This window comes from Falco punctatus (genome assembly GCF_963210335.1).
Source record: "Falco punctatus genome assembly, chromosome: 5".
In the NCBI taxonomy this organism is placed as follows: Eukaryota; Metazoa; Chordata; class Aves; order Falconiformes; family Falconidae; genus Falco; species Falco punctatus.
Window position 1 is genome coordinate 70,056,264 of NC_137584.1, and position 25,541 is coordinate 70,081,804.

The following is a 25,541-nucleotide window of genomic DNA, read 5'->3' on the forward strand; positions in this document are numbered from 1 at the left end:
TCCTTGTGTTTTAGGGCAACACAAACCAAGCAATCTTATTTATTGACAACTTCTACTGTATTGTTAGTGCATTTTTGGTTAGTTTATCAATCATGATATCATATCATGATAGGGCACCAAAGTAATATAGTCCATATTAAAGAATACATATCTCCTTAGAGCTACAGGCAAGGCAGTTTAGAACTGTAAACACATGATCAAGTCAAAGAAAAATAAAAGAAAAACTGTGGAAGGTTCCATATGTGCAAAACCCACATACACAAGAAAGGAATCATTTTACCTAAGTTCAGCCATTTAGAATTGGCCAACCAACACTCCAGGCTCTCTATAGACACCTCTTCAGCAATACAATCTATGTAGCTTTTTTCGGACAAATTTCTGTACTCTTTCTCTACTGAATTCAAAGGAAATACAGGCTATTTCTAGTCATCTGAATTTTACACAGATTAAGTTAGGAGAGGTGAATTCCACACATACTGTTTAGGCATCTTCTTCATTAGGAGGTATGTATGTACACTTCACTCTGAAGCACAGGCAAAGGATATTAAACTTGTTCTCTGGGCAGTTTATCTGCAAACAGAAACAAATGAAGCCTAAGACATGGCTACCAACATGAAAGAATATGTCCGAGTATGCCAAGCCACTGCTGGATGATTTAGCAGACCACTAGCCATTCCTGGAATGGCTCTACATGGTTTGCCACCAAGCTTTCTGCAAGGTTACCTGTTCAACAGCTGCACAGAAAAGACAGGCAATTTAATTACTATGCCTATGAGTGTACAGTGTACAATAGTTCAGTTTATCATTCTTAATTTTCAACACAGCAAACCAGCCAAACTCTGAACAGAACATGGAATTATTAGGTTTCTCATAGTTTCTTTTTATGGTGTGCTCATTATTTCAAATATTGGAACCTTTTAAATTCTCAGTACTTTTAAAGTTTATTTGTTTGGGACATAACTGTCTGTTTGGTTGGACAGCTGCAATGATCAGCAACTTCAACTGTCTTACAAAGTTAATCAACGTGTCTTCTTATAAACATCCAACAAAAGCACATTTTAGTGTCTTCCAGGAGAAATACAACTATCAGTGTATAATTCCTTTTACTGAATGAATTCACTAATCATTTTGATATTAACACTAGTCTGATAATAATACAATTGTTTTATTCTAACACATCTTCTGTGGTTGTGAAAGCTTGTAAAATTCTGTTTGAGACCACACTATATTTAATGAAGTTTCGTTGTAATCTGAAAAATTCTCATGCCCATTAGAATTAAAATTCAAGCAAAATGGGAAGTAAAGCAGATGCTTCTCTCAAAATAGAAAGGAAACTTCTAGGAAAAAAAGGAAGAACGGGTACTCTGGTTTACCAACTATATATATGATGTCTGTGTGATTAAGCTATAATTCTTCTTCATGAACATGAGTACAGCTTTCAATTTCATGGCTCTAACCACTGTTGCTTTTGGAGAGGTTCCCTCAGATCAAATAATGCCCTACACAGCTACTGGAAATTAATTTCTCAGAGGACAGCCATGAGTATTGTTGTGTATAAATTAAAGATCGTAAGATAATTCAGGTTGAAGAGACCTCAGGACTTCCCTAGTCAAACCCCTTTCTCAAAGTAATGTCATCTCTGAGGTCAGACCACATTGCTTAGAACTTTATCAGTTCTTGAAAACCTGCAAGGATGGAGACTGTACAACCTCTCTGAGCAATCTGTTCCACTGCTTTACTTTCCTCACAGTGGAAAAGTTTCTTTTTATATACAGTCCAAACTTCTTTCAGTTTATGCCTTTGCTCTTATCCTCATGCCATGCATTGCTGGGAATATCTTGACTCTGCCTTCTGGATAACCTTCTTGCAGGTGTTGGGGACTGCTGTTAGGTCCTCACAAGGCCTTCTTTTCCTCAGGCTAGGTCCCTGAGCCTCAGTGCTCCAGTCCTTCAACCCTGACAATCCTGGCAGCCCTCAGCTGAACTTGCCCCAGTTTTTTTAATGTCCTTCTTATACAAAATTACTGTATGTGTTCTGTTCACGCTTCCAAATGTAACACTTGAAATGCTTCAATGTTCTGTTTGAGTCCTGAAATATTTTGTTCAATCCACTGTTATCTCCAGGAAAAAAGTAATTGTATTGTTTATTGGGTTTTGTGCTACTACTTCCAACCATTGAAGTCAAACAAAATGCATCTTACAGAAGGTGTGGGGGAGGAACCACAGACCTAAATATCACTCTTAAAAATCCATTTTTAAGAGGTTAAAGTCATGTTAAGGAAGCCTAACTGACTACATCATTCTGTGATATGCAATGGGTTACTCCCGGTGATGCTTCTATCACACACACAGAAATTTTAAAAATGCTTATAATAAAAAAAAAAAAACAAAAAAACAAACAAACAAACAAATAAACAAAACCAGAACAAGGTAATAGTAACTTTTCACACTATTACAAAGCCTTAAACAAAAACATCTTCAGTATTTTCCGTACACCTTACATTGAACTGCACTTGGCTGAATCTTGATCACCTACCTGTAATAATGTGAACTGCTTCAAAAATAAGGTATTGCATTTCAAAATTATTACAACTTATGGAATAGAAAGAAAAACTGCATTAGCAGTTCTGCAAAGTTGAACGCATCTCTAAAAATAAAGACATAGGAACACACCTTCTCAGGGAACAGCTCACTCTTTAAGAGCAAATCATGAGTACATTTTGTGTTAGATCTGGTGGGCTAGTTGTTACTAGTTTATATTTCCAGGAAAGCCCTTCAGTACTTTTCTGTAACAACTATGATTCCTACTGTTCAGATAGTAAAGATTCTCTCCTGATAGTGCTTTACCTCCTATTGCTCTATGGATGGTCTTTCCCCCTTGATCTTATTTGTAGATCAATACAGGTCCCTGACATTCGGATTCTAACCAACAGCATTAAATAAACCTCATATAGATCATCTAAACGTTTTCATTCCCAAGGCTGTTCTAATTAGAAGGAACATATGCTACTATCCACAAAATAAAGCAAACACTAACATATATAAAAATTTGGAAATCTGCTTGTAATTTTTATTCCTAGAATCCCCTCTCTTGTCTGATCTTTCATTCATCAATACATTTATTCAAGCGTCATTCTTATGACTCTCTTGATTCATGGTTTTTTGAAAGGAGTGTGATCTCTGCCTCAGATAACTGTTAGCAAAGATACAAATGCTAACAAAACTCACTGATTTTCTACCAATTTGTTTTTCCTGATTTTAATTATGTCCAAGATAAACTTCGCTATAAATCCACTTTATTCTAGTGTTTCACATTTTACAGTTTCACTTTATCTTTCATTAGTATATTTCTAAGCATATTCCATACGTGCTTTTTTTTAGGAATGAACCCTAAATGATAATCTGATCTCATTAAATTCAGAGTAACTTCAATAACATAGACAGATACCTTTATTTTTAAACTAATACAGCTGATTTTGTTACATGAACACACACAGTTTATGTGGGTGCAGAAAAGAATATAATCCTCATATTTTTCTTTCTTTCTCCAGACAAATTTAGTCACTAAATCTACTACGTCATTCAGTATTCTACATCCATGTCTAAAAGACAGAATCAGCATTGATTTCTTTTTACTTCAATAGATTTAAAGACATGTCCTTATAAATGCTTATGAATACTAATAAAATATTTGTTCATAACCAAAGTAAACCTGAGCTTTATCTTCAGCCTTGTGAAACTACATATAAAGCTCTGTATGTTGCAATTTATAAACCAAATAAAAGTTTACCTTAGATGACACAACTGAGCTTGAGACCTTATGATTTACTTTTCATTTAAAGATAACTTCTTTCAAGAACTTCATATCTAAACCCCTGTAAATTGTTTAACAACAATTTCCTACCATTGCTGGTATCTATTCCTAATCAATGACCTTTATCTAAGACAAGTATTTAGTCAATATATAGTCCAAATGTGGAACAGTAAAATGAAAGAAACCTAACCATGGTCAATGCTGAAAGAAACAGAGACAATACTCTCTGGTGCAACTTGACATAAATTTCAATAAAACATGTTTATTTTCCTTTGTATATTTAGGTTCTTCATCTATAATACTGTCACAGGAGTAAACCCAGCAAATGAAGATAGAGAACCCTACTTGTATTAACATTAGTAGAGGAATATTCAATTTTAAAGAAAAAGTTTGTGTTATTATTTTCCTTGTTAATTGCAAAACTGTGGCAAATTAAGCATTTACTAATGGAGATCATTAAGCATATCTTTCCTTTGTACAAAGATACGAAGACCTAACTGTGCCAAAGAACAAAGAAGCCTTTCTAATTGCTCCCAGATGTTGCTATAAATCTTTCAATCCAAGACAGAAACATCTCCTTCCATGAATACAGATTTTAGTTTTTCAATTCATGATCATGCAACAAACTTCAGGCTGAGGACCTTGCATGCATGACAGTGCTTTTTGAACAGAAAGTGGTATGTCAGTGTTTGCATTCCCATATTCAACTGCAAGTTGAAAATAAACGTATCCAACTCTAGCAGATACTCCTATGTGCTTAATATTATCTTTTTAAAAAAAGAAAATTTAAGAATGAAAAACATCCTCAGAGGCAGAAATGGAGCAGAAATATTCATAGGGAACACAGAAGTTGTCAAGATCACAGAGGTATGTTTTCCTGTATTGTGCTTCATAGAGGTATATTCTATTAATGGCAAAAAAATCCAACATCAAACCAACCCTCAAATAAGCTTAACACTCAGAGGACACAAAAATCTTACATCACTTTGTTCTTCAAAGTACCATTACTAAATTGGTTTCTATGTAATTTTATATACCTTGTGTTGCTACACGTATTGACAGTAGACTTTAATGTTTATAAATATGCAAGTATGCTGCTGAATTAATTCCCCCTGCCTCTATACACAACCATGAACCAACAGAACTTGGTACTCGTGAGTGACTTCAAGTATGTGAACATTTGTTGGCACCATATTGGCATGTACTCATCCATCAGGCTCCATAAGTGCCAATTTCAACATGCTCAGAGCCCAGCTATGAGTTATTCCATGGGAAGCATCCATGAAGGTCAAAGGAACTTGCTGGGAGTTATCCAAGAACAACCTCCTGGAAACACAAGAATAGTTCATCCCCGACAAAGTAAAAGGAAAGCAAAAGAAGAAAAGACCAGCCTGGATTAACAATGAGCCTTCAGGTGTGCCTCACACCAAAAAAAGAAACATACCAGCTATGGAAAGGCAGTCAAATACTCATTGAGGACTGCAACAACCTTGCTAGGGCACACAACGATGTAGTCAGGAAGGTTAGGGCTCAACTACAACTGAAATAGGCCAAAGTTGTCAGGAACAATGAGAAAGGGTTCTTTAGACATGTGACCAGTAAGCAGAAGCACAGGGGTGACACAGGCTCATTGCTAAAAAGTTTCCTGATGATACTAAACTGGGTGGTAAGGGGGCATGCCAGAAGATAAAGCCATCTTAAAGAGCTGGATAAGCTAGCAAGAACTGTATGCAGTTTTAGAAAGACAAATGCAAAGATGATGTAACCAAAGAGCCCAGTACAGACTAGGATCTGCGTGGCTGGGGAGCAGCCTTGCTGAAAGGGAGCTGGGGGTCCTGGTGGACAGCAAGCTGAACGTGAGCCAGCTGTGAGCTGCTGCAATAACCAAGGAAAATCAGATCCTGGGCTGCATCCCTAACAGGGGCATTACTAACAGAGATAGTGATGTGATCATCCCACTCAACTCAGCACTTGTCAGGCCACACCTGTAGTACTCTGTCCAGTTACAGTCCCCCAGAATTCAAAAAACACACAGACACACTGGAGAGTCCAAAGAAGCACCACAAAGATGATCAAAGGGCTGGAAAATCTGCCCTCTGAGGAAAGACTGAAGGAGCCAGGTCTTTTCTCCCTGGAGAAGAGAAGGCTCAGAGGGAACTTCATCACAGTACTCCAGTACTACGAAAAGGAAGGAGGCTTTCTTTTCATAAGGAGCTACATGAGGAGGGCAAAGGGTAACGGGTACAAGGTACAACAGAAGAAGTTTCATCTCAATAAATTTTTTTTTTACAGTAAGAACAATCACTGGAACAACCTCCCCAGGAATATGGTGGAGTTGTCATCACTGGAGGTTTTCAAGACACAATTGGACAGGGTGCAAGACATTTTCATCTTGGCTCCCTTTCCCAGTGAAGGTTGGACAAGATGATCATTCAAGGCCCCTTCTAACCTGGACTGTTCTACAGTTCTATGAAATCCACCACTGGCCAAAAGGTATCTATAGGTATGTCAGTTTTCTCCAGGGAGTCTAGGACAGTCCATTCAGGAAATTTTGTGGACATCACCTTCTAAATTAGTCTAGCAACTTCATAAAATAACTGGCCAGCAGGCTTCCAGCTGCTACCTTGCTCTTCCCCAGCTTAAATTCTTGATATATATTACTGCAAAACTACCTGCACAGGAAGACCCCCTACTTCCAGCATCCATGCTAACATGAATCATGCTTGTGTGAAGCACCTAGGGACTAGGGACAAAAATGATGAGCACTGTAACAACAAAGAAAAATGGGAGGAGGTGTGGGGTGGTGGTGTCAGTTTGAAGATGAATAAATGAAAAAAAAATCCTTTTCAGCAATCCTGCAGGCAAGAATATTCCATCAGATACAAAATTATTTTTATTCAGATTTTAACTACAATCTTACTCCAACTTTGGAATTACACCTGAATAACTGTCCTCTATTTAAAAAAAATAGAAGAAATCCAAAATAGTCTAAAACGAATATTGTCTATCTTTTATGTAAACATCGAGAATAATCATATCATCAGGCATACACAATTTGCAAAGTGGTATTTCCTGAACTATGTCATTTATCATGAAAAGACTGAAAAAGGATTGCCCCCTGTGCTCAGGAATACCTTGAAATTCTCTCTTTGCTCAAAGTAAGAGAGCGAAGGAGTGTAACAAAGTAACTTACATAAAACTACTGGGTTTTTACCAGTGACCTCTGAAGTCCCATTTAAACAACTTACATGCTTCATGTTTACTGCCAAAGTAGCCCTGTTGACTTCAACAGGACTACTGACAAGATTTGTATTGCTTTTTTCAGCAAGAAAGCCCAGTGAACATTTTGTTGAATGGAGACCTCAATGAACAGCTCCATAAACAGATGGGTTGAATAATGCATCCATTGCTACACATGAAAAAGAGAGATAAAATGAGATTTTGTGTTCATAAACAATCTTGAAAGGAACTACAGGCACAGAATATCATTTGCAAAATAATACTTTTCCAGTAGCATTTCACCACTAGGCTTGAATAAATGTTTCTATAGCATCAAAATAATTTTTTTTAAAAAGTTTAATATTTATTTCCAGAACATTTCATAGCCTCTCATTATCTGAAATGGGATACAGCCTTATCTCTGCTATTAACATACTATACATATACTCAGGCCTTAGGAAGTGGGAGTATGAAGAGTATAAAAACTAATATCTGAAATCTCTGTTTCACAGCATCATGATACTTAATTCTCTTCAGTGCATTCAGTATGTTATTTTTTCACCTATTTCCTATGCTGAATGTGGCTTGGGACAGCAAAGGCCTCAGGTTCACAAATAAAATATATAATAATGAAAGCACATTAATTTTGTTTCCAGCTTGGCATAAAGGTATCCAGATGCAGATTCAGATTGCTGCTTGAATTTTCCTAGGCACTGTTTAATAGCTCTGTATGTGTGCTTGTGGCAACTGTATTCCCACTAGACTGTTTAAGTGGAAAATACATTCACTGCTACAATTCTAGTTGGAAGTTTGATTAAACTGCCTAAATGCAGACATATAGCACCATTTGAAATATTCAAAAATATGTGAAACATCCACAGAAGGTGGGCAGTTATGACTTTCAACTTATAGGAGACCTGTGGTCTTCTGGAGGGGGAGGTAGAAGCCAGGCACAATATCCTGTGGCATCTGGAAAGCACTAAAATTGAGTCCACGATGTTCTGGACAGGAAATGGAGTTTCCCTTGGGAAATTAATTTAAACAATAACTATATACTTGATCTGGATGCAGGTTCCAGTGAACTCTGCATGTAATATATGAAGCTGTTTAAAATTAGAAATAGTATGCTGCAGCTTAAGGAGATACAAAAAAAAAAAAAAAAGATTTATAGGGAGAATATCTTTCATTAGACAAATCTGGATGCATCTGGAAATGGAAAACATGGAACAACATTCAAGCACATACTCCTTCAGGTCTTTAGAAGACAGGGCGGTATGCCAGAAGCTTGCTTATTTCTACCAGCTATGTCAACTGGTCTAATAATTAGTAGGTATTAATTAATAACAGAAAGAAATAACACATTCTTGGTTTTCACAAATTGGAAGTATATAATGAATGAAGACTATTAGAACTCAGCAAAACTGTGCTCAAATTAACCACCTGAATATTCAGAGACAAATAATTACATATTATTTACACTCTTTTTCACTCCATTATAGTATGTAGTATTTAATACTCCATTGGGGGGGGGGGGGGGGGGGGCAGGGGGAATAAGTCAGCTCTTCAGTTTGTCTCATTATAATCTCTAAGCCTGAGTTCATGTAGCAAACTAAAGGTTAGCCAAATTCCACACATATACTGATTTCTGAAGGACCAAGATTTTACCCAGGATGTACTTTTAAACCTCACCGTTGAACTGAGTACATACCAGCCCTAACAGGCAGTGCCGCTGTAAAGATGATGAGCACACAAAGGGCTAAATTGATGGTCTCTTCTCTCCACAAATTGATTGATTTCTGTTGCTGCTTAATTTAGCATGGCTACACTGTCACCATACCACATCTTACAACTGTAGCCATAATGATTGCTAGAGTTTTTTATTCCTGCAAATAAATCTGCTGATTAACAGCTTTAGTTGATTATGCTGCTTCTAAAGACAACGTTGTTTAACCGTAATAGCGAAGAAATACAAGAAAAATAATCTTGCTTTCGGGTCACTTCTGAAAAGTTATAATACATACAGTGTATAAATAAACTATTAAACTGAATTTTGTTAATGTATATCCTAAGAAAACTCTTCTTTTACAGATTATGGTATACTGGATTACAGTCCTGAGACAAAGTTTCATACAGTGCAGACACTTTCATATTTCCTGAGTAAAGGCATTTAAGTTCCTATTTCAAAAAACAACCTATGCTTCAGCTAGTCTTCCAGGCTGCATAAGAGGTTTTGCAGGTTGTACAAGCTCTGCCATTTCCCTACTTGCTGTTACAGAGTTCCCTCTATTACTTTGTAAAGATGCAGCAGGAGGGTTCTAACATGAAAGCATTATATAAATCCATGTTAATCTTCTGCATTTATAAATATGTGCAGACATGCTCAAACCACATCTGGAACAATTCAATGAAATCTTCCATAGGAGAGAAGCTGCAGTTTCTACTAAATGCTATACAAGATCTGGGCATATCTTTCCTTTGGGATAGGATCACAAGTTTCTGATAGATCCTGTCTCTTAAAACACCCAGAAAGACTACATACGTATAGGAGTCAAATATTTAATAATGCGATTAATTCTCAAAATAGCTGAAATATCATTTCTAAAACATCTTACAGCATGAAATCCAGCATAGTCCCTAAACTCATGAAGTTAACTGTGCCTAAGGGAGATTCCTAGCTTGTAATGCAGTAATAAGTAATTGTTTAGTCTTTCCTTTGAAGTACACATTTGCTGCCACGCTGTTTTACTAAACACATCTCATCAGCAAATCCAGAAAATTCCTTTTGCTAAAGGGATAATTATAAAGCTGTCTACATAACAAGCTATCCTCTTTGAAGCTCTAAATCAGAATTTGAGGCTGTATTTCTATAATGATTTTTTATTATTATTATTTTATGGATCTTTTCACTCTCAGGAACCTTCACAGCACCTTTTTCTCATCAAATCCTTTTGTCCAGTCACAGTGCCTGCTAGCAGTTACTAAATTTTTACGTAACTAGCTATCTCAAATATAACTGTTATTTCCATATTGTTAGGTAAGGATAAGAAATTGCAGTTTCACACATATCCTTTTACTGTTAGAACTAATTACTAATTTATAATGAGTTATTCAACTAATTGCAAGTCTTATCTTCTACAAAATAACTTCATTGCTAAATTAAAGAGATTACCATTTCAAATCAAGAAAATAAACAGGTATGAAACAATTTATTATTTTTTAAAAATTAAAGTGTACCTTAAGGAATTAGCAGGAAGTAAAGCAGCTGTAGATTCTGTTAACACTGCTAGATAACCACCTCAATTTTATTAAAGCATTAACTCGACAAGCTTAAAAATACTATACTTGCAATTAATGTATTCTTTTTTTACTCCCAAGTAACTATGAAAGTGTTTGCCTAAAGGAAAACAAAACTAAATTTTAGAACTTTCTATCTCAGTGCAGGATTTTTACATTGTGTAATAACTTCACTATCTGTATCAATTTGTACAGTCATTGAAAATCCTGACACCAAGGATGAATAGAGTAAGTCAAACTCCAGAAGTGTGCTGAAAGAAAATGCTGCATGACACGATAATTTTTTTGTTTCCTTTGGGAGTAAATCAAAGCAGTGAATTTTAAATAACACTGCACAAGAAACTACAAGATCGGGGTAAAGAACAAAATTAGATTAAGAAATAAACTGAACTAAACAGACAAAACACCAGTATTGCTACTAGAATGCATTTCCAGTTTTGCATCTCTCTAATTTCTTGAATCAGTAAGAGCTTAATTTTAACATTGTTTGGTTATCTAATCTAATCTCTTCTTTTATCACTGCTTTGTTTTTTTCTTCACATTTTTTCTTGACTCAAGCTGCTTACCTAAACTGTGATTAAAATGGATCAGAGACACCTAGATTCAAATTCTTGTGGGTCTTTTTGTTTGTTTATTTGTTTGTTTGAGTAGGGTATTGAACCTGGGAAATATATACTTGTCTTTCATAGCAGTAGAAGAGTGCTCTCGGTATTATTCATGTCCAGTTATCTGACATGGGAGTTATTTATCTTTCTGATGAAAAACGTCATTAAGCCATGGTTATATCATGATTTCAAAAAAAATGAATCCCTTTTTCTAAATCCAGATTTTTAAGTTTCAGATGGTCATGAGCTACAAGTGCCATGGTTTCATTGCCTTCTTTACCCTCTTAATCTCCCCCAATCTTGTCTATAATGCAAGAAGTATACTTTTCAACTCTATTGCTTAACCAAATTAGTTCAACATGATTCAAAAAGCTTCACCAAAAGTAAGCCAAAGAACTCTGGTGATTATTGGGCTCTTTCACCTGATTACAGCTGGATGTTTAGCATGGCCTTCATGCATTGGCCCAATTCATTACAGGGTTTTAGGGTTTTTCAAATACATGGATTTAAAAAAAAGGTAAATACACCACTGTTGTCCATCCATACTCACCCTTCAACCATTCTTTTCTTCAGCAATTCTTTGTCTTACCATTGCATTCAACAAAACTTCTGAGAATATTTAACTAATATTACCACAAAGCTAAGGTGAACATTCAGATAAACTAGACTTCACAGGACAGTCATAAGATCTGGACATTGAGAGGTCACTTAGTGGAAGTTTTCTTACAATGAGGGGAAACAGAGAGCAAAGAGTATAATATATAAACATGTCCCCCAAAATTTTTGGGTGTACAAATACAGAAAGCTAATTAGGGGAAATATCTACATATTCACAAATCCAACATTATTCTTTCATTTCATTCTCAAATTACAATGCAATTATAACTTCAGTCTTTTTCCTGTATCCCTCAAAATGCCTAGTTTCAAAATTAATTTCCTAGACAGCTCTGTGGAGTGAATGCATTTGTATATTCTTTAACTTAAAGACAACATATGAAGGCATTAGCATTTTTCCTCATGATCTTTGCATCTTTTTTACAGTTATTTAAAGAAAATATCCTTGGATATCTATTCTCCTTATCCAAGGAAGTCTATACACCAGCTTTTAAAAATTTCAAATCTTTATTCATAAAATCTCATGTCTGTTTTTTTGAATCAGATTAAAATCTCATACACAGAAACAAACCATAAACCCATCCTGGGTAGGCAACAAATCTCTGCCTTTTTGCTTTCAGTATTTAACATCACTCTAAATTATTATTGTGAATAGTTTTCATTTACTGAAAAATATTATGTTTCATGGTGGAGAGCTCCTAGGCTTGAAAACCACACTATGTCCAGAAAAGAAATTTAAAAAATATGTAAAAAAAAAAATGAGAATTAAGAGTGAAAATAAAAAGTGCATGACTAAATAATGATCCATTCTGCTAGGCAACCTACAAAACATATCAGACCCAAAATATGATTTTTCTGAGGAAAAAGCTTTAATTTTGATCTTAGCTATAGCTATTCAAGTACCACAGTGCTTCCCTGCACCTGCCATATACAGCTACTAAAACGAACATTGAAGAATAAAATTAAGTCAGAATAGAAAAAAGTACACTCTTTTCTACGTAAGATGAAAGCAGATAGATAAATTGGATGATAGGCAAAAGCAATTAGTAAGGAGAACTTCACCTTAACGAAGCAGCAGAGCTTGTTAGGTCATCTTAATTATGCATGCTAACTTCTGACTTGAGGCACAGAAAACTGTGGAAGATTGATAGTTGTTTTTAAAATAATTCTGAATTCATAACACTTTAATCATGCTCTGCTTTGCTTGGTCTGAATCATGGTTGTCATATATAAAAGTAGTAGTATATTTATTGTCAGGGTTTGTGTGGTTGGTTGGTTTTTTTCTCTTTTTTTACTGCTTACAAAAACTAAAAAGTCAAGTATACCAAAATAAAGTATCTTAAAACTAGTATGTCACACCTCTGCTTTCCAAAATAACTTTCTGTTAATACAGTACAGATTACAGTATTGTTAGAATTTAACAAAAATATTCAGTTGTCATAACTAAGGAGTTTTTTCATCTTGCAGGAAAATCCAGAATTCAAAATTCTACTTTTTGCTCCAGGCTAAATCAAGATGAACCCTTGCAAATCTAAACTTTTTAAAAAATAAAAGCTAAAGTTACTTAATTAAATATTTTTATTTCATCCTGGGGTTTTTTAACTTACTTTATAAATCATTTTTTTCAAGAAGAAATCTTATTCTGGTTGAAAAAGAGTGGGTTTTTTAATGCCAAGTCATTTTGTTCAAGTGGTTGTTAAGTAGCAATCACTTTCAAATTTCAGATTTTAGTGCAAAGTTAGTGAAAAATAACAATAATGAATATATCATATATCAGAGAATCATTTAAAGATCCTCAATCTATTTGGAAGTTGTTTAGTAACATCGTAACACAAGGCTCTATTTCAGACTAGCTTCAGTTTGTATTGCAATCTGCAATGTTGAAATACTTTCAAGGCAGAATGCCTCCACAGAACCACAGGTTTGCCTGACTGAATCTATCATACATTTTGTATACAAACAAACCCATTCATTTTTGTGACATAAAACTCAAATATTTATCATGGAGCAAATCTCAAAACTTTCAGTGATGCTATTCAACCTCTTTTGATTTGAATGCTGTTGATATATAATTAACTAGTCTCTGGTACAGGAATGGGCATGGAAAAAAGTATTCTGCAGATGTCTTTTATTTTACTTTTATGCACAAGTTTCTATAAAGCTGTAAAAGAATTCTAGGCAACTAAATACCCTAGTAGAATTATTAAGCTATAAATACATGACTGGTAATCCAGTCTGGCAGCTGACCAACACAATACCTGGTGCTTTTTACCTTAATGATCAGTATATTTAAGATTCTGATAGATGGAGCAAGTTCAAAAGATAACGACCAACCCTACCCACAGTCTAACTTTATAAATGTGTATTTTGAACTGCTAACATGTGAAATGAGTGGTGAGAAACAGGGAAATGCATTAATTAATGGACATTTACCACCTAGATTGTGACAGATCAAAGCCACTTTAGATTTTATTTGGAAACATGTAAGAAAAGGGAAAAAACAACCCACTTTTAGGGATTGCTGAATTAAGTCAGGAAGTGTAGTGTCAAGTGAAAATTTATTAGACTGTTTATTCTAATCTGAAAATGTCCCACCTTTGGATTTAACAGGAGCATAATAATTATTTATTATTTCATTGGAACTTTTTCACCCAATGGTACGAAGAAGAAACAAGGAGACAATGAGAAAAAGACAAATGTTAGATACAGTTAATTCCACTAATAAGAAAGAAAGAGGACTGCAATAGATTGGTCTTTGACTTTTCTTCTGGTATTTCCTAAAGGCATGGCTTATTACCTGTGACAGAATTATCATTGACAGGATTATCATTACCATATTCCTGTACTTTTATTATCAGAAACAAGTTATGGCATGTGCCAGTTCCATGTGGTCTTTACTTTTAACAGCACTAGATATTTCTTTCTGTCACTTTAGTAAGAGAATGGTAATACAAAAACAATGGTCAAAGTAAATAACATACTGCTGAGAATACTTTGAAAAAAACAGCCCTACAGATGTAAGAAATAAATGTAATCTTTAACTAACTTAGTAAACTATACCATGATATACATGCATTTCTACACAAGTGTGTGACAGATATAAAATGGTACAAATATAGTTGAATAACAACACATTTAAGTTATTATTTGATATGTTATGAGGATAAGCACCACTTTATCATCAGACAAATAAGGAAATATGAAAGAACTGTCAAAAGTATAAATGAAATCTATTAGTATGTGAGTCATGATAGAAAAACCTCTTCAATAAAAGTAGACCACTGAGACTTCCTCAGGACTCCTATGTACCATATTAAAAGTATATTCACAAATTTATTTCAAAGTCACCAATTAATTTAGGCTTTAGCAGAAATCATATCCAATTCTTAAAAACATTTACAAGCAAATCTTTTCCCACAAGAAGTCTGTGTAAAGAAAACACATATAGTCTGACACAACACACAAATTATTTCCAACATTTCCACAGATTTTCTGGAGGTACAGAAAGAACAAAGCAAATTGTACTTTCCTAAATCATAGAATGGATTTAGTTTCTTCATCATACAAATAAGTCAACATTTATTAAATAATAATAGAATGATTAAATATGGTAGCATTCATTAAATAGTTTAAATTTGTTTTTCCAAAGCCAAAACAAAGAATCTTAACAAAATCTAAAAGCAGAGTAAAATGTAATGGAAAATTTGTTTTTCATTACTAATCTTCTTGGATGTGCTAAAGCATCACCCTTTCCAGAGCTGTCCTGAAGAGCAGCCCAGAAACAAAGGAAAAACTATCCTAATTGAAGTCAACAGGATCCACACACTTGAAAATTTGACTTGGAACATTACAAAGAAATGAGATGAAATTTTAGACCCACTTTCTTATCACATTGGGATACCAAAGGTCAGATAATTGTAAGACAAATTACATACTAATTAGAGAGTTATACAAACTTACAGAAAACAAGAATTAAGACTGTGAACCATAAATAAGGAAATGCTATGTCAGAGTTAAACTGATAGTTCTAACTCTGTCATGATGGCTAAGTCAATTTACATATAGTGGAAAAGTCAGAGGAAGAAGGACATAATACAAACACCACCAGAGCTTATAAATTTTGAAATCCATAACTGCCTGGATTTTACACCGTTGCAGCCAGTTAGGCTTCATTGAGGTCTCTAAATGCTCAGAGATACACAAACTTCAGGTTTTTATTTGGCAAATTCTCAAGTTTCAGGTGTTAATACCTGATTAAATGGCATTTAGCTATGTTGCTTGAACTAAATGTTCTCCCATTAAGCAGACTTATTGAAAATATTTTTCTAAATAAGCTGTAGTCATTATCAAACAGTGAAAATAAAATTACCTGTTCAGCCCATATCAGTAACGAGTATTCCATAACACTGACTAATATTTGTGTAAAATCTTTAATTCTTGAGCGCATTTCTGACTTTAAATACACATGAACAACAGTGAAATGGAAGTCAGATTTTACAAACTTAACAATTTTATTGATAATAAGTCAATAAACTGACTTGACTTATTTTATTCTAAGCACAGGAAGAACTTTGTGCAATGATATCATGACATAACTTTCTTTTACAGATTCCAAACTGACATCCTGTGAATATTTATCCTATATCTGAGGGCCAAATTATAAAAGCTTTGTAAGCACCTAACACTTGTCAAAATCATTAGGCCTTTAAATATCCTTTAAATTCTATCTGTATATCTCAGGTATCTAAAAGCCAGGTAATCAAAGCACATTTAGATACTTAATCAACATAAAGAATCCCCATAAAATATTCATCACAGTCGATATGAATACTTGGTTCCACTTAGATTTACAAAGAGGTCTCTTAAGTGTCCAGAATAGAAATCAGTGTGTTTTTCATGCACTTCTTTTTCTATCCTGAAGCAAAGTAATGGTGTAAAGTGTGGCCTAACACAGTCATATACCAGCAATAACAGGCTTCTGCCGCACATTGGAAGTTTTTCTGAGAATGGCACTTTCTTTGCAGCACCACAAAAGATGAAAAACACGTAACTTGCCCAGAGAACTCTATTCCAATAATTATTATTCTATGGTTTTATTTACCATGGTCCTATGTTTTTATAAAGTAATTATTGCTACTGATCTTGGTAACTATATGAAGTTTTGAGATCAATCATATCTTTGGTCAATGCATATGGCAACTATATGAAGTTTTGAGATCAATCATATCTTTGGTCAATGCATAATATATATAACTACAATGGGTGAGATTAACTGCTACAAATTTTAAATTAAAAAAGGTAAAAATCAAAGAATTAAAATATTCATGCAAACAAGGAAGAATGAAACAATGACTTACAACAATAAGCAGCAGTTATATGTAAACCAGATGCATACATGACATACTTCTAGAATTTTGGGTGGCTCATTAGCTTATTTGAAATCATTTAGAGAAAATAACAATGTAACTTTTGAAGTACTATATAATAGGATCTTAAAAGTGCAGCCCAACAGAACTAGTAAATAAATTAAATTTAAAATGTTTCCAGTTATGTTCAAGACACTACATATAACAGGCAAATAGAACAAAGGAGTATTTTTCTCTAAGAAGGGTAGTTTTCTAAAAACAAGACAAAAAGGAAATTAACTTTTTAAAATATTGGCATTTAGTATCTAATGTCTATAAAACCTTTAAACCTTATCAGTAGAAAAAAAATTATTCAAAAGATTAGCTATGTTATGTGGCTCAATTAACACAGTCTAGATAACTGATAGATAACTACAATACCGATCTTCGAGAGGCAGAATTCATTGTTTAAATTTACAGAATTTAAACACGAGAAGTGTTTTAATGAAAATAATACCTAAAAAGAAGCAGAAATCTATCAGCAAAGATGTTACAAATCATCCCAGGCCAAAACAGAAAATTAGATCTTTCAACAAATTTGAAAACTAAAGAGGTCCTAATGTAGGATATGTTTTAAAATAAATCCCTTCCAATATTATAATTCTAGATTAAATTCCAACTGGTGAGCTGAAACTTACTGAAACCTAGGAATGAAATTTTATTTGCATGAATGTAATTGTGATTTTCATGACCTGAAGTGAGGCCAGTGAATAGTGGCAATGGAAGGAAAAAAACAACCAGGCAGACTAATTAGCTACGTGAAGACATCAGGACTGGAAAAGACAGTGAGGTGTTATTTATAATATTCATAAAATATAAAAGAAAATAATTATGTAGAAATGAAATAGTACACATTATAAATTAATGAATCTTAAATGAATAAGATACAAAGCACAAAGAGAAAACTATGATTTAGCTTGATTTTGGGGAAATTTGATATGATCACATACAATATTTTCACCAACAAAGCAGGGAAATGGACTAGATGAATTAAACATTTACAGTGGGGCATTATCTTCTGAAAAAAATACAGTATGTGTAATTTTGAAAGAAAATTAATATGGTTACGTATTCAGTCTACAGAATATTAACAGAAACACCGTCATTACTCTCCGACTCATGTTTACAATAATATTTGGTCTCATACCCCTGAAAAAGTCTAGTAACAGAAATAGAAATTTTAAAAGTTTTTTTTTAACTTCACAAGCATATATTAAAAAAGGAACTAAACACTGATATTCATACCGTCATAAATCCATCCAGCAAACCTGAATCAGGCTTAGGAGGCGCTTGCAACCGCTCCATAGACCACTTTTCAATGATAGATGACACCTGGGTATTTTCCGTGTTTAGAATTCTGAATCCTGTCATATTAACACCACTATAACGATAGGGTTCTACATCCAAGGCAAACAGGTCCTGAAAAAAAATGAACATCATATAAATTCTTTAATACACTGCAATTTCTATTTCAATTGTTAGATCATGTGCCCAGATGAGAGTACTGAAATTTGCAGGAGTAGCAGTGCTGTATGTGCCTGGAAGTATGCTCTGTTTATCTGGAGGCCTATGTCTATGAGTAAGCAGCTCAGCTGACCCTATAGTGGGAGTAATCTGATTCACAGAGGAAGAACTACTTCAACAGCCATATTTAAAAAAAAAAAAAACTTTTAGGAAATGCTAAGCGCAATTTCAGTACTGTATCCATTACTAGTTAGGCTTAAATACTAGAGTTAGCTTAAATATTGCTATTAATTGTTGAAAATATTATTAATAAATGCTACTTCTTTGGCTTACCAGAACAGACTTAAAATCATAAAATAAACAGAATAAGAGTTTCCCTGCACTTTCAGTCTCTATGAACTGTGAACATGTTGATCTTCAGAAAACAGTGAGGGGAGGGGGAAAATGTACATGGCTTTAAATTTAACCAAAAGCGTTTTTCACAGTTATCAACCATACTCCCCAACATGGACATATCTTTGACTAGAAATTTGTCTTTGCAAGAATAAATTTTGCCAAGGAATACATTTTCAATAGATATGTACACCTATCTATGTGTAAATTTAGCCCCGCAACATATGCAAAGGCAAATACAAATTAATAAAAAGAAGAAAATCAAATTTTAGATCAAGCAAGCAAATTCAAGATTATCCAAGTTCTTCGACAAAATCCTTAACAACAATGTAGAACCAGTACTTGACTTCAGGAAACTCAGGTCTAAGATCAAGTTTTGAACATGGCAGGTGGGGGGGAAATTAAGTTGAAAACTAGGCCTAGCTATGTGCATTATAAACAAACTTTTATTTGGTTTACTTTCGTTTTCTATTTAAATATTTTTTAAGTGATGTAATCAATGTTATACCTAAGACATTACTGTCCTAGAACATAATTTTAGTTTCATTGAACATAGAAATTCCCCATATAATTCATACTTGGTCATTCATCTCAGTTTTAATGTATTTTTTGCTGACAGTTTACTATATTGTAAATTTCCATGAAATTGTAGTGTTAGGTGAAATATTTGCCTGAATCCGTTTTGTTTACTGGCTAGAAATGAAGGAGATTAAATCTGTAATGTGGAAAACCAAAACAGAATTCATTATTCATTGTTAACATCACTAAGCCCACAAAAATATCAACTAGTTATCAATCACTACCCATTTTTAATTATAGCTAGTAAATATGATACCATTTTCCATATATAATACCTTAGATATGTAGGTGTAAAAATGCTTCTAAGTCACTCATGTACAAATAACCTAACTTGTCCTTTTTCTAAAGGAATCCGAGATTTTATTGCCAAAGAAAGGTCGAACATAACTAGAACTATGTTACATCTCTCTCTTCAAAAATTCTCAGCTTTTACTGTGAAAGATGTCAGAACCTCAGATGCAATTATTTAATCCAAACACATTCATGTTTACACTGGAACATAATAAATATACACACAATAACTTGCCTATATTATAAATACACACAGGTTGGTGTATTAATGAGCTACTACTACATTAGACACTGAATCAATCAAGAGAGGAATACACAAAAGACTGCTGTAAACACTGTGACTGGAAAATTTATGACAGGACTGTGTCAGGTAAGAAGCAATTAACATATCAAAACAATTAAATTCTGATGCAAGCTCCAAAGCTACATTGCAAAATCAAAATCTATCATCCATTTGTGCACACTAAGTTATACTTTGATAGCTCCAACTCAATATAATACTTGTCTCTCCTAAAAAAACCTAATGTTCTAATTAGGAAATAAGAATAACAGAAAATCCTAATTTTTAAACATAGTTTTAAGAATAAAAAGTAAATGCCACTGGACAGCTCTACCACTCATAGAAGCAATTTTCACCAATAGCAGAATGAAAACTTAAAAAATAAAAAAATCCCTTGAGACATCTAGAATCCATTTTGATAGACTAACGAGGGAAATCCTGTTTCATGCAATCTTAAATCCATAAGTGATAGAAAAACTTACCCTTCTAAAATAATACAGGTACTTGTACAGGGTATTTTGCTTTTAGAGTTCTAATGAACTTCAAAAATTATTTTGCTTTCTATTCAACAATCTTTTTCCATACTAACGTTTTCCATTCCACCAAACTTCTGTTTTGTGATTCTGAGACGAACTTGCCATCCTACTGTAAGGACTTAAACATGCATGCAACTTTAAACATAGGTCACTTCCAGCATGGTTTTACCAAGGCACATCTGTCTCATGCTTGAAATTGCTTGCATTTTAAGAACCTTAATGAACTGTAATCTAAACACACAAATTTGAACACAATGGAAAACAGAAATGAGCACACTGTATTTTCTAAAGTTTTACCAACATTTAAACTGTTTCTTATGCTGTGGTAAGCAGCAAAAAAAGGTCTTCACATACTTTTATGTTTTGTAGGAGCATTCACATTTTAAATGTTTATTTATTGCAAAAGTTAAATCTGATGGTTCCAAGAATGACCAAATCCCTTCTTAGTTACTTTTACAACGGACATCAAAGAATATTGCATAATTCATATGCCTAAAAAGTTCATGTGGACTGTTAAATAAAATACTGCTAATATTCACATCAAATTATTCAGGAATCATATGACAGTGAAGACCTTGTAAATGACCTTCATTTGACCATCATATGACTTGTAAAATGTTGGGTTAAAAATATGGAATATATGACTAAATTTAAAATGTCATAATCTTCACCTAGAAATAGTGAAATGAGAAAAAGGACAAAATTAACAATATAAATAATCAATTATGAGTTGTATACTTAACCCTGCTTGAAAGTTAAAAACTGCAGTGCTACAAAGTCAGTTGCATTTTCAGGTGTGTCAGTTCCCACAGCATACTGTTGAACAATAATTAAATCATCCCGATGAGTTTTCACTTGAAGTAAGAAAACGCAACAGAGAAAACATCTTGTATTCACACCCCATTCCAGAGAGACCTTTTTCACTTTGTCAAGTAATATAATTAAAGGAAAGTAACATCTTTGTTAGAGGTCATCACTACATTTATATAAGCTACTTACCAGTGTGGTAAAGATATAGTGATAGTATTCTGTCATCATTCCCATAGCTAAAGCCTTGAAAAAATAAACAAAAGATTAATCTTTCTGAGGTCACAAAATACATTTTTATCACACTTACATGGCAAATGAAAAACTGCAAAAACCACTACTGGGATCAGACTACAGAGTTGGAATTATACTAAAATTAGGTCAAGCAAGTAATTTCCTAGCAGTTAGAGCAGATTACTGACTATTAAAGGAATTTATGAACCAGATCTTCTGATAGAAAGAATATTATTAAACTGTTTAGTACAGTAAATGTGAAAAAGGCTTATAGTTTTACATACTAATGGACGCATTAAGTTGCCACACAAAATTTGAGTTGAAAATATTTTCATTCATTATTGAACTCTTCCCTTAATAAGAATAACCTAATAGGAAATAATTTTCTATTTTGATGAATATGAGTATACATTTAATAGAAGGACCCAAGCTTATATAATATGTGTGTATATTTTTTCAACCATGGAAGAAAATACTTGAGTCAAGTTTTGAACAGCAAGATACATATTACTTCAGTAAAAATGAAAAATAAATGTTCACAGTATTACTCTATAAACTCAGATATCTATCAAGTACCTTCATGTGACTTGCTAAGTATGTAATACCAAATAGGTTTTGATCAATTGTGTATTTTAAAATATTCATACTTTTCACAGCATAAGAACAAATATTTGTAGATACAATTTTAAACAAATAAACTATGGAAGTCTCATCACTTGTATTCATTAAGGGCATTTTCACCTGAAAAGCATGTATCTTCATGCTCTGCACAAAAGTATCCTTAGACTAGTATGATTTATTCAATGATTTTGGTATCTACAGTGAGTTTTACCTAATTTTAGCATTGAAAAAAAGCTACACTATTAAGCAATAATTCCAGGAATTATGAATGGAATTTTTTGCCAAGTCAGTACCAGATACACCTCCTTAAACACACTGAAGGTAACAACTATACAATTGTCACAATACCACAATTTGCATACAAAAGATCTATCAGCATTCTGAAGGTTGTGGAAGCCTTTTTACTTGTGACATTGCCTGAAAATTGATAAAATTCCTAGTCTATATGTTCTTTTCCAAAGAAAAGTTAAAAGCTAAAATTAACTCCAAATATCAGCTGCAGATCGGATTTTGTATTTTAGAGAAGACTGACAAAAAATACAACACACTTCCAAAGGATACCTATACTTGTGTATTTAGAATTCCACAATAATATTTAGACCTGCAATATAGCGTGCTTGTAGCATTTTACATTTTCTAAAACACAGGAAAACCATTACCTCATGAGAAATATTACAACTTCATCAGAAATTGTACAACTATAAACACTGTTAGCTTTTTAAAGAATTGTGTTATTGTTTCTTAAAAAAGCCAAGGTATCTTCCTCTGTGTACGTAAGACATTTGCAGTCCCCTGTTATCTTAACTGCTTATAATCAGGTCTTTCATACTTCACAGAATCTCCACACAAGAATGTCCTACACATGTTCCTGATTCTGCTATGTGCCATTTCACTGGCCTCTCAAGGTTCTTTGTTCTCTTTACTTCCAATTTGTTTTCTCTTCCACCAATTTCACTGCTAACCTTTCCAATTATCCATCCAAGAAGAAACCCCTTGTCATGTCTCCCCAAGTTCATCCCTCCATTACCAGTAAAAATAGGTTAATTAATAGTTCACAAATAAATATGTAAATATTTTTTTTATTTTATTTTTCAGCAAATACTTGTAAACACTATATCTGGCATAATATCATTAAATAATAAATACAGCCTTAACATCCTTTGTGCCAATTTTGACAGCAAGAGCTCACATTCAGCTGCAGAACTACAAATTTTGGATATATTTAAAGCATTGCAATATTGGAACTGAACGGAAAGCTAAAATTCTACAGAAACTGTATAAAGATCTAAACAACCATGAAAGAATTGTTTCTGTATTTTCCATCTGTAATCTTTAGGCTAAGCAGAGTAGTTTGATAAAACAGTTTACAATTGGATTTAAAGAGGTTGAACACTCACTCTTGGGTCCTTGGACATGATTAAAGATACAATGCTTTCAATTTTGTTCCCATTTCCCTCTAGTCATGTTTTTCACAAAGTTGTATACTGTGAAAGAAAAGTTTCCTTTCACCTAAAAGCTACTAGGTACAGCATAAATAATGTTCCTTGATGGACATAGCACTGCAGCTTTGTTTTGCCATCAAAACATTTTCCAGCTGCATTTTTAAGATGTTAAAATAATTAAACACACATTTAATGGTTTGTGCTAAACAATTAGACTAACTAGGCTGGCTGTTTTACACTTAGCTAAGAGCAAAAACCACCAGCAGAGCTTTAAAATTACTGGGAATTAATAAAAGCCTTTTAATCCATGAACAATAAAGCAAAGAAATGATAAAAAATAGGTGTGTTTAGTAGCAATTTTAATTGTACCCACAACAACACACCTAAGTACCTTTAATAAGAGACATATTTTCAAATCTTAAATCCATATTCTTTTCAATTTAAACCATAAAGTCTGCTAGCAAGCATAATATAAGCATGAGTAAAGTCACTAAAGACTGTGCATTAGAAATATAGCATATTGTTTTGGTTTAGGTATTCTATCCTCCTTACTGCAAGTCATAGTCCAATTGAAAAGCAATGGGGAAAATGACCTCTGAGCACAAGGAATTTCCAGTCTTTGGAGCTTATTAAACTAAAGACACACAAAGGCTTGTCTTTATGCATACTTCAGGGTTACAGCAAGCTTTTTTATGAGCCACATCCTTTGTTTACTGCTATATTGTCACCTTCTCTTAGAAGACATCCCTGGAATCTGCTTCTGCAATACAAAGCCAGTTAAGTATTTGGGATTCTGCTTTGTCTCACCTACTCATCTGACTTGTACACAACAATGCAAACACTACCAAAGCATTTACCCACGCGTATTCAGGTGTTTTGCAGTCCTATAGTAGCATGAGGAGAATATGGCTCCAAAAGATATCTATTAGTTCTGTCCTCTCAGTGGAACACATTCATGTGGTCTGTTGGCAACACGCTATTCAAATATCACTGTCTTATAAAGAGTAGACAATTTAGAGGCTTCAATTAAAAGAGAAAGAAAAAAACAAAAATCCAAACAAACTTTGTTGTATAAAATAACACTAAGCAAGCATTTAAAACCCTGGTTAAAACATCAATTCTCCAAAGTACCAATTCTTCATAGTTGAAAGACTGATGTATCTTTTCCCCTGTACATGAACCGATTATAATATTACTTTAAAAAAAAACATATAATGAAAGCAGCCATCATTAGTCACCAATGAAATTATCTCTGAAATCATTGGCTGATTTTCAGTTAGGCCTCAGTAAAACTGACATACAATTCCCCTGCTTGCTAAATGCCATTAAGTCTGGATATTACTTTTCTTTATTAGGGATGAAAAAGATTAGGCCATCTAAAGCAAAACGAGAATTACCTGTTTCAAGATGCCTGCTGCCATTTCATGGCTGCAGTCAAAAATTACATGGAATTCTTTGCCTCTTTTCATCTCCTTTAGTAATGGCTTTGCATCTTTCGTGTCAGCTGGTAATTGACGGATTTTTAGTCTCAGGTTGTATCGTGATGGAGCCTTGATGAGCTCTTGTAATCGAATAAGGCCTTAAAGAAAACAGAGGAGTCAAAAGAAAATAAAATTATCAAAACAAAAACCTGAACTGCTAGCAGGTTAACTTAGTATAAACATTGAAAGTTTCTTGAATTTTTCTACCTTCTCAGTATGTTGCAACTGATACACAAAAGTGTTATTAAAAAGAAAAAATAAGAAAGTATCTGCACTCCCAATACTTTCTTATCATGGCTTTCTTCTTCCTTAATAGTAACAGACAGTAAGCAGCCTCAGTTAGGATTACCTTAAGACAGACAAATCTTTCTTTAGTACTATCATGCAACTATGACATTGCTCTTCAAAGAATATATATAATTATTCTAATTTAATTAAAGTAATATCCCAGACTAACAGTTT

At 33.6% G+C, this 25,541-nt stretch overlaps 1 protein-coding gene across 4 annotated transcripts in view; it reads right to left on the reverse strand.

Annotated features, from left to right (window-relative positions):
- The window catches only part of GRIK2 (glutamate ionotropic receptor kainate type subunit 2), a 454,658-nt gene that overhangs the window by 243,141 nt on the left and 185,976 nt on the right, over positions 1-25,541 (reverse strand). For all 4 annotated transcript variants that reach the window (XM_080390031.1, XM_080390033.1, XM_080390030.1 and 1 more), the window contains 3 exons: positions 24,996-25,177; positions 21,494-21,547; positions 18,197-18,370 (listed from right to left, as the gene is read on the reverse strand). In XM_080390031.1, coding sequence (XP_080246157.1) covers positions 18,197-18,370; positions 21,494-21,547; positions 24,996-25,177 — 410 coding nt within the window. The remainder of the gene's footprint in view (positions 1-18,196; positions 18,371-21,493; positions 21,548-24,995; positions 25,178-25,541) is intronic.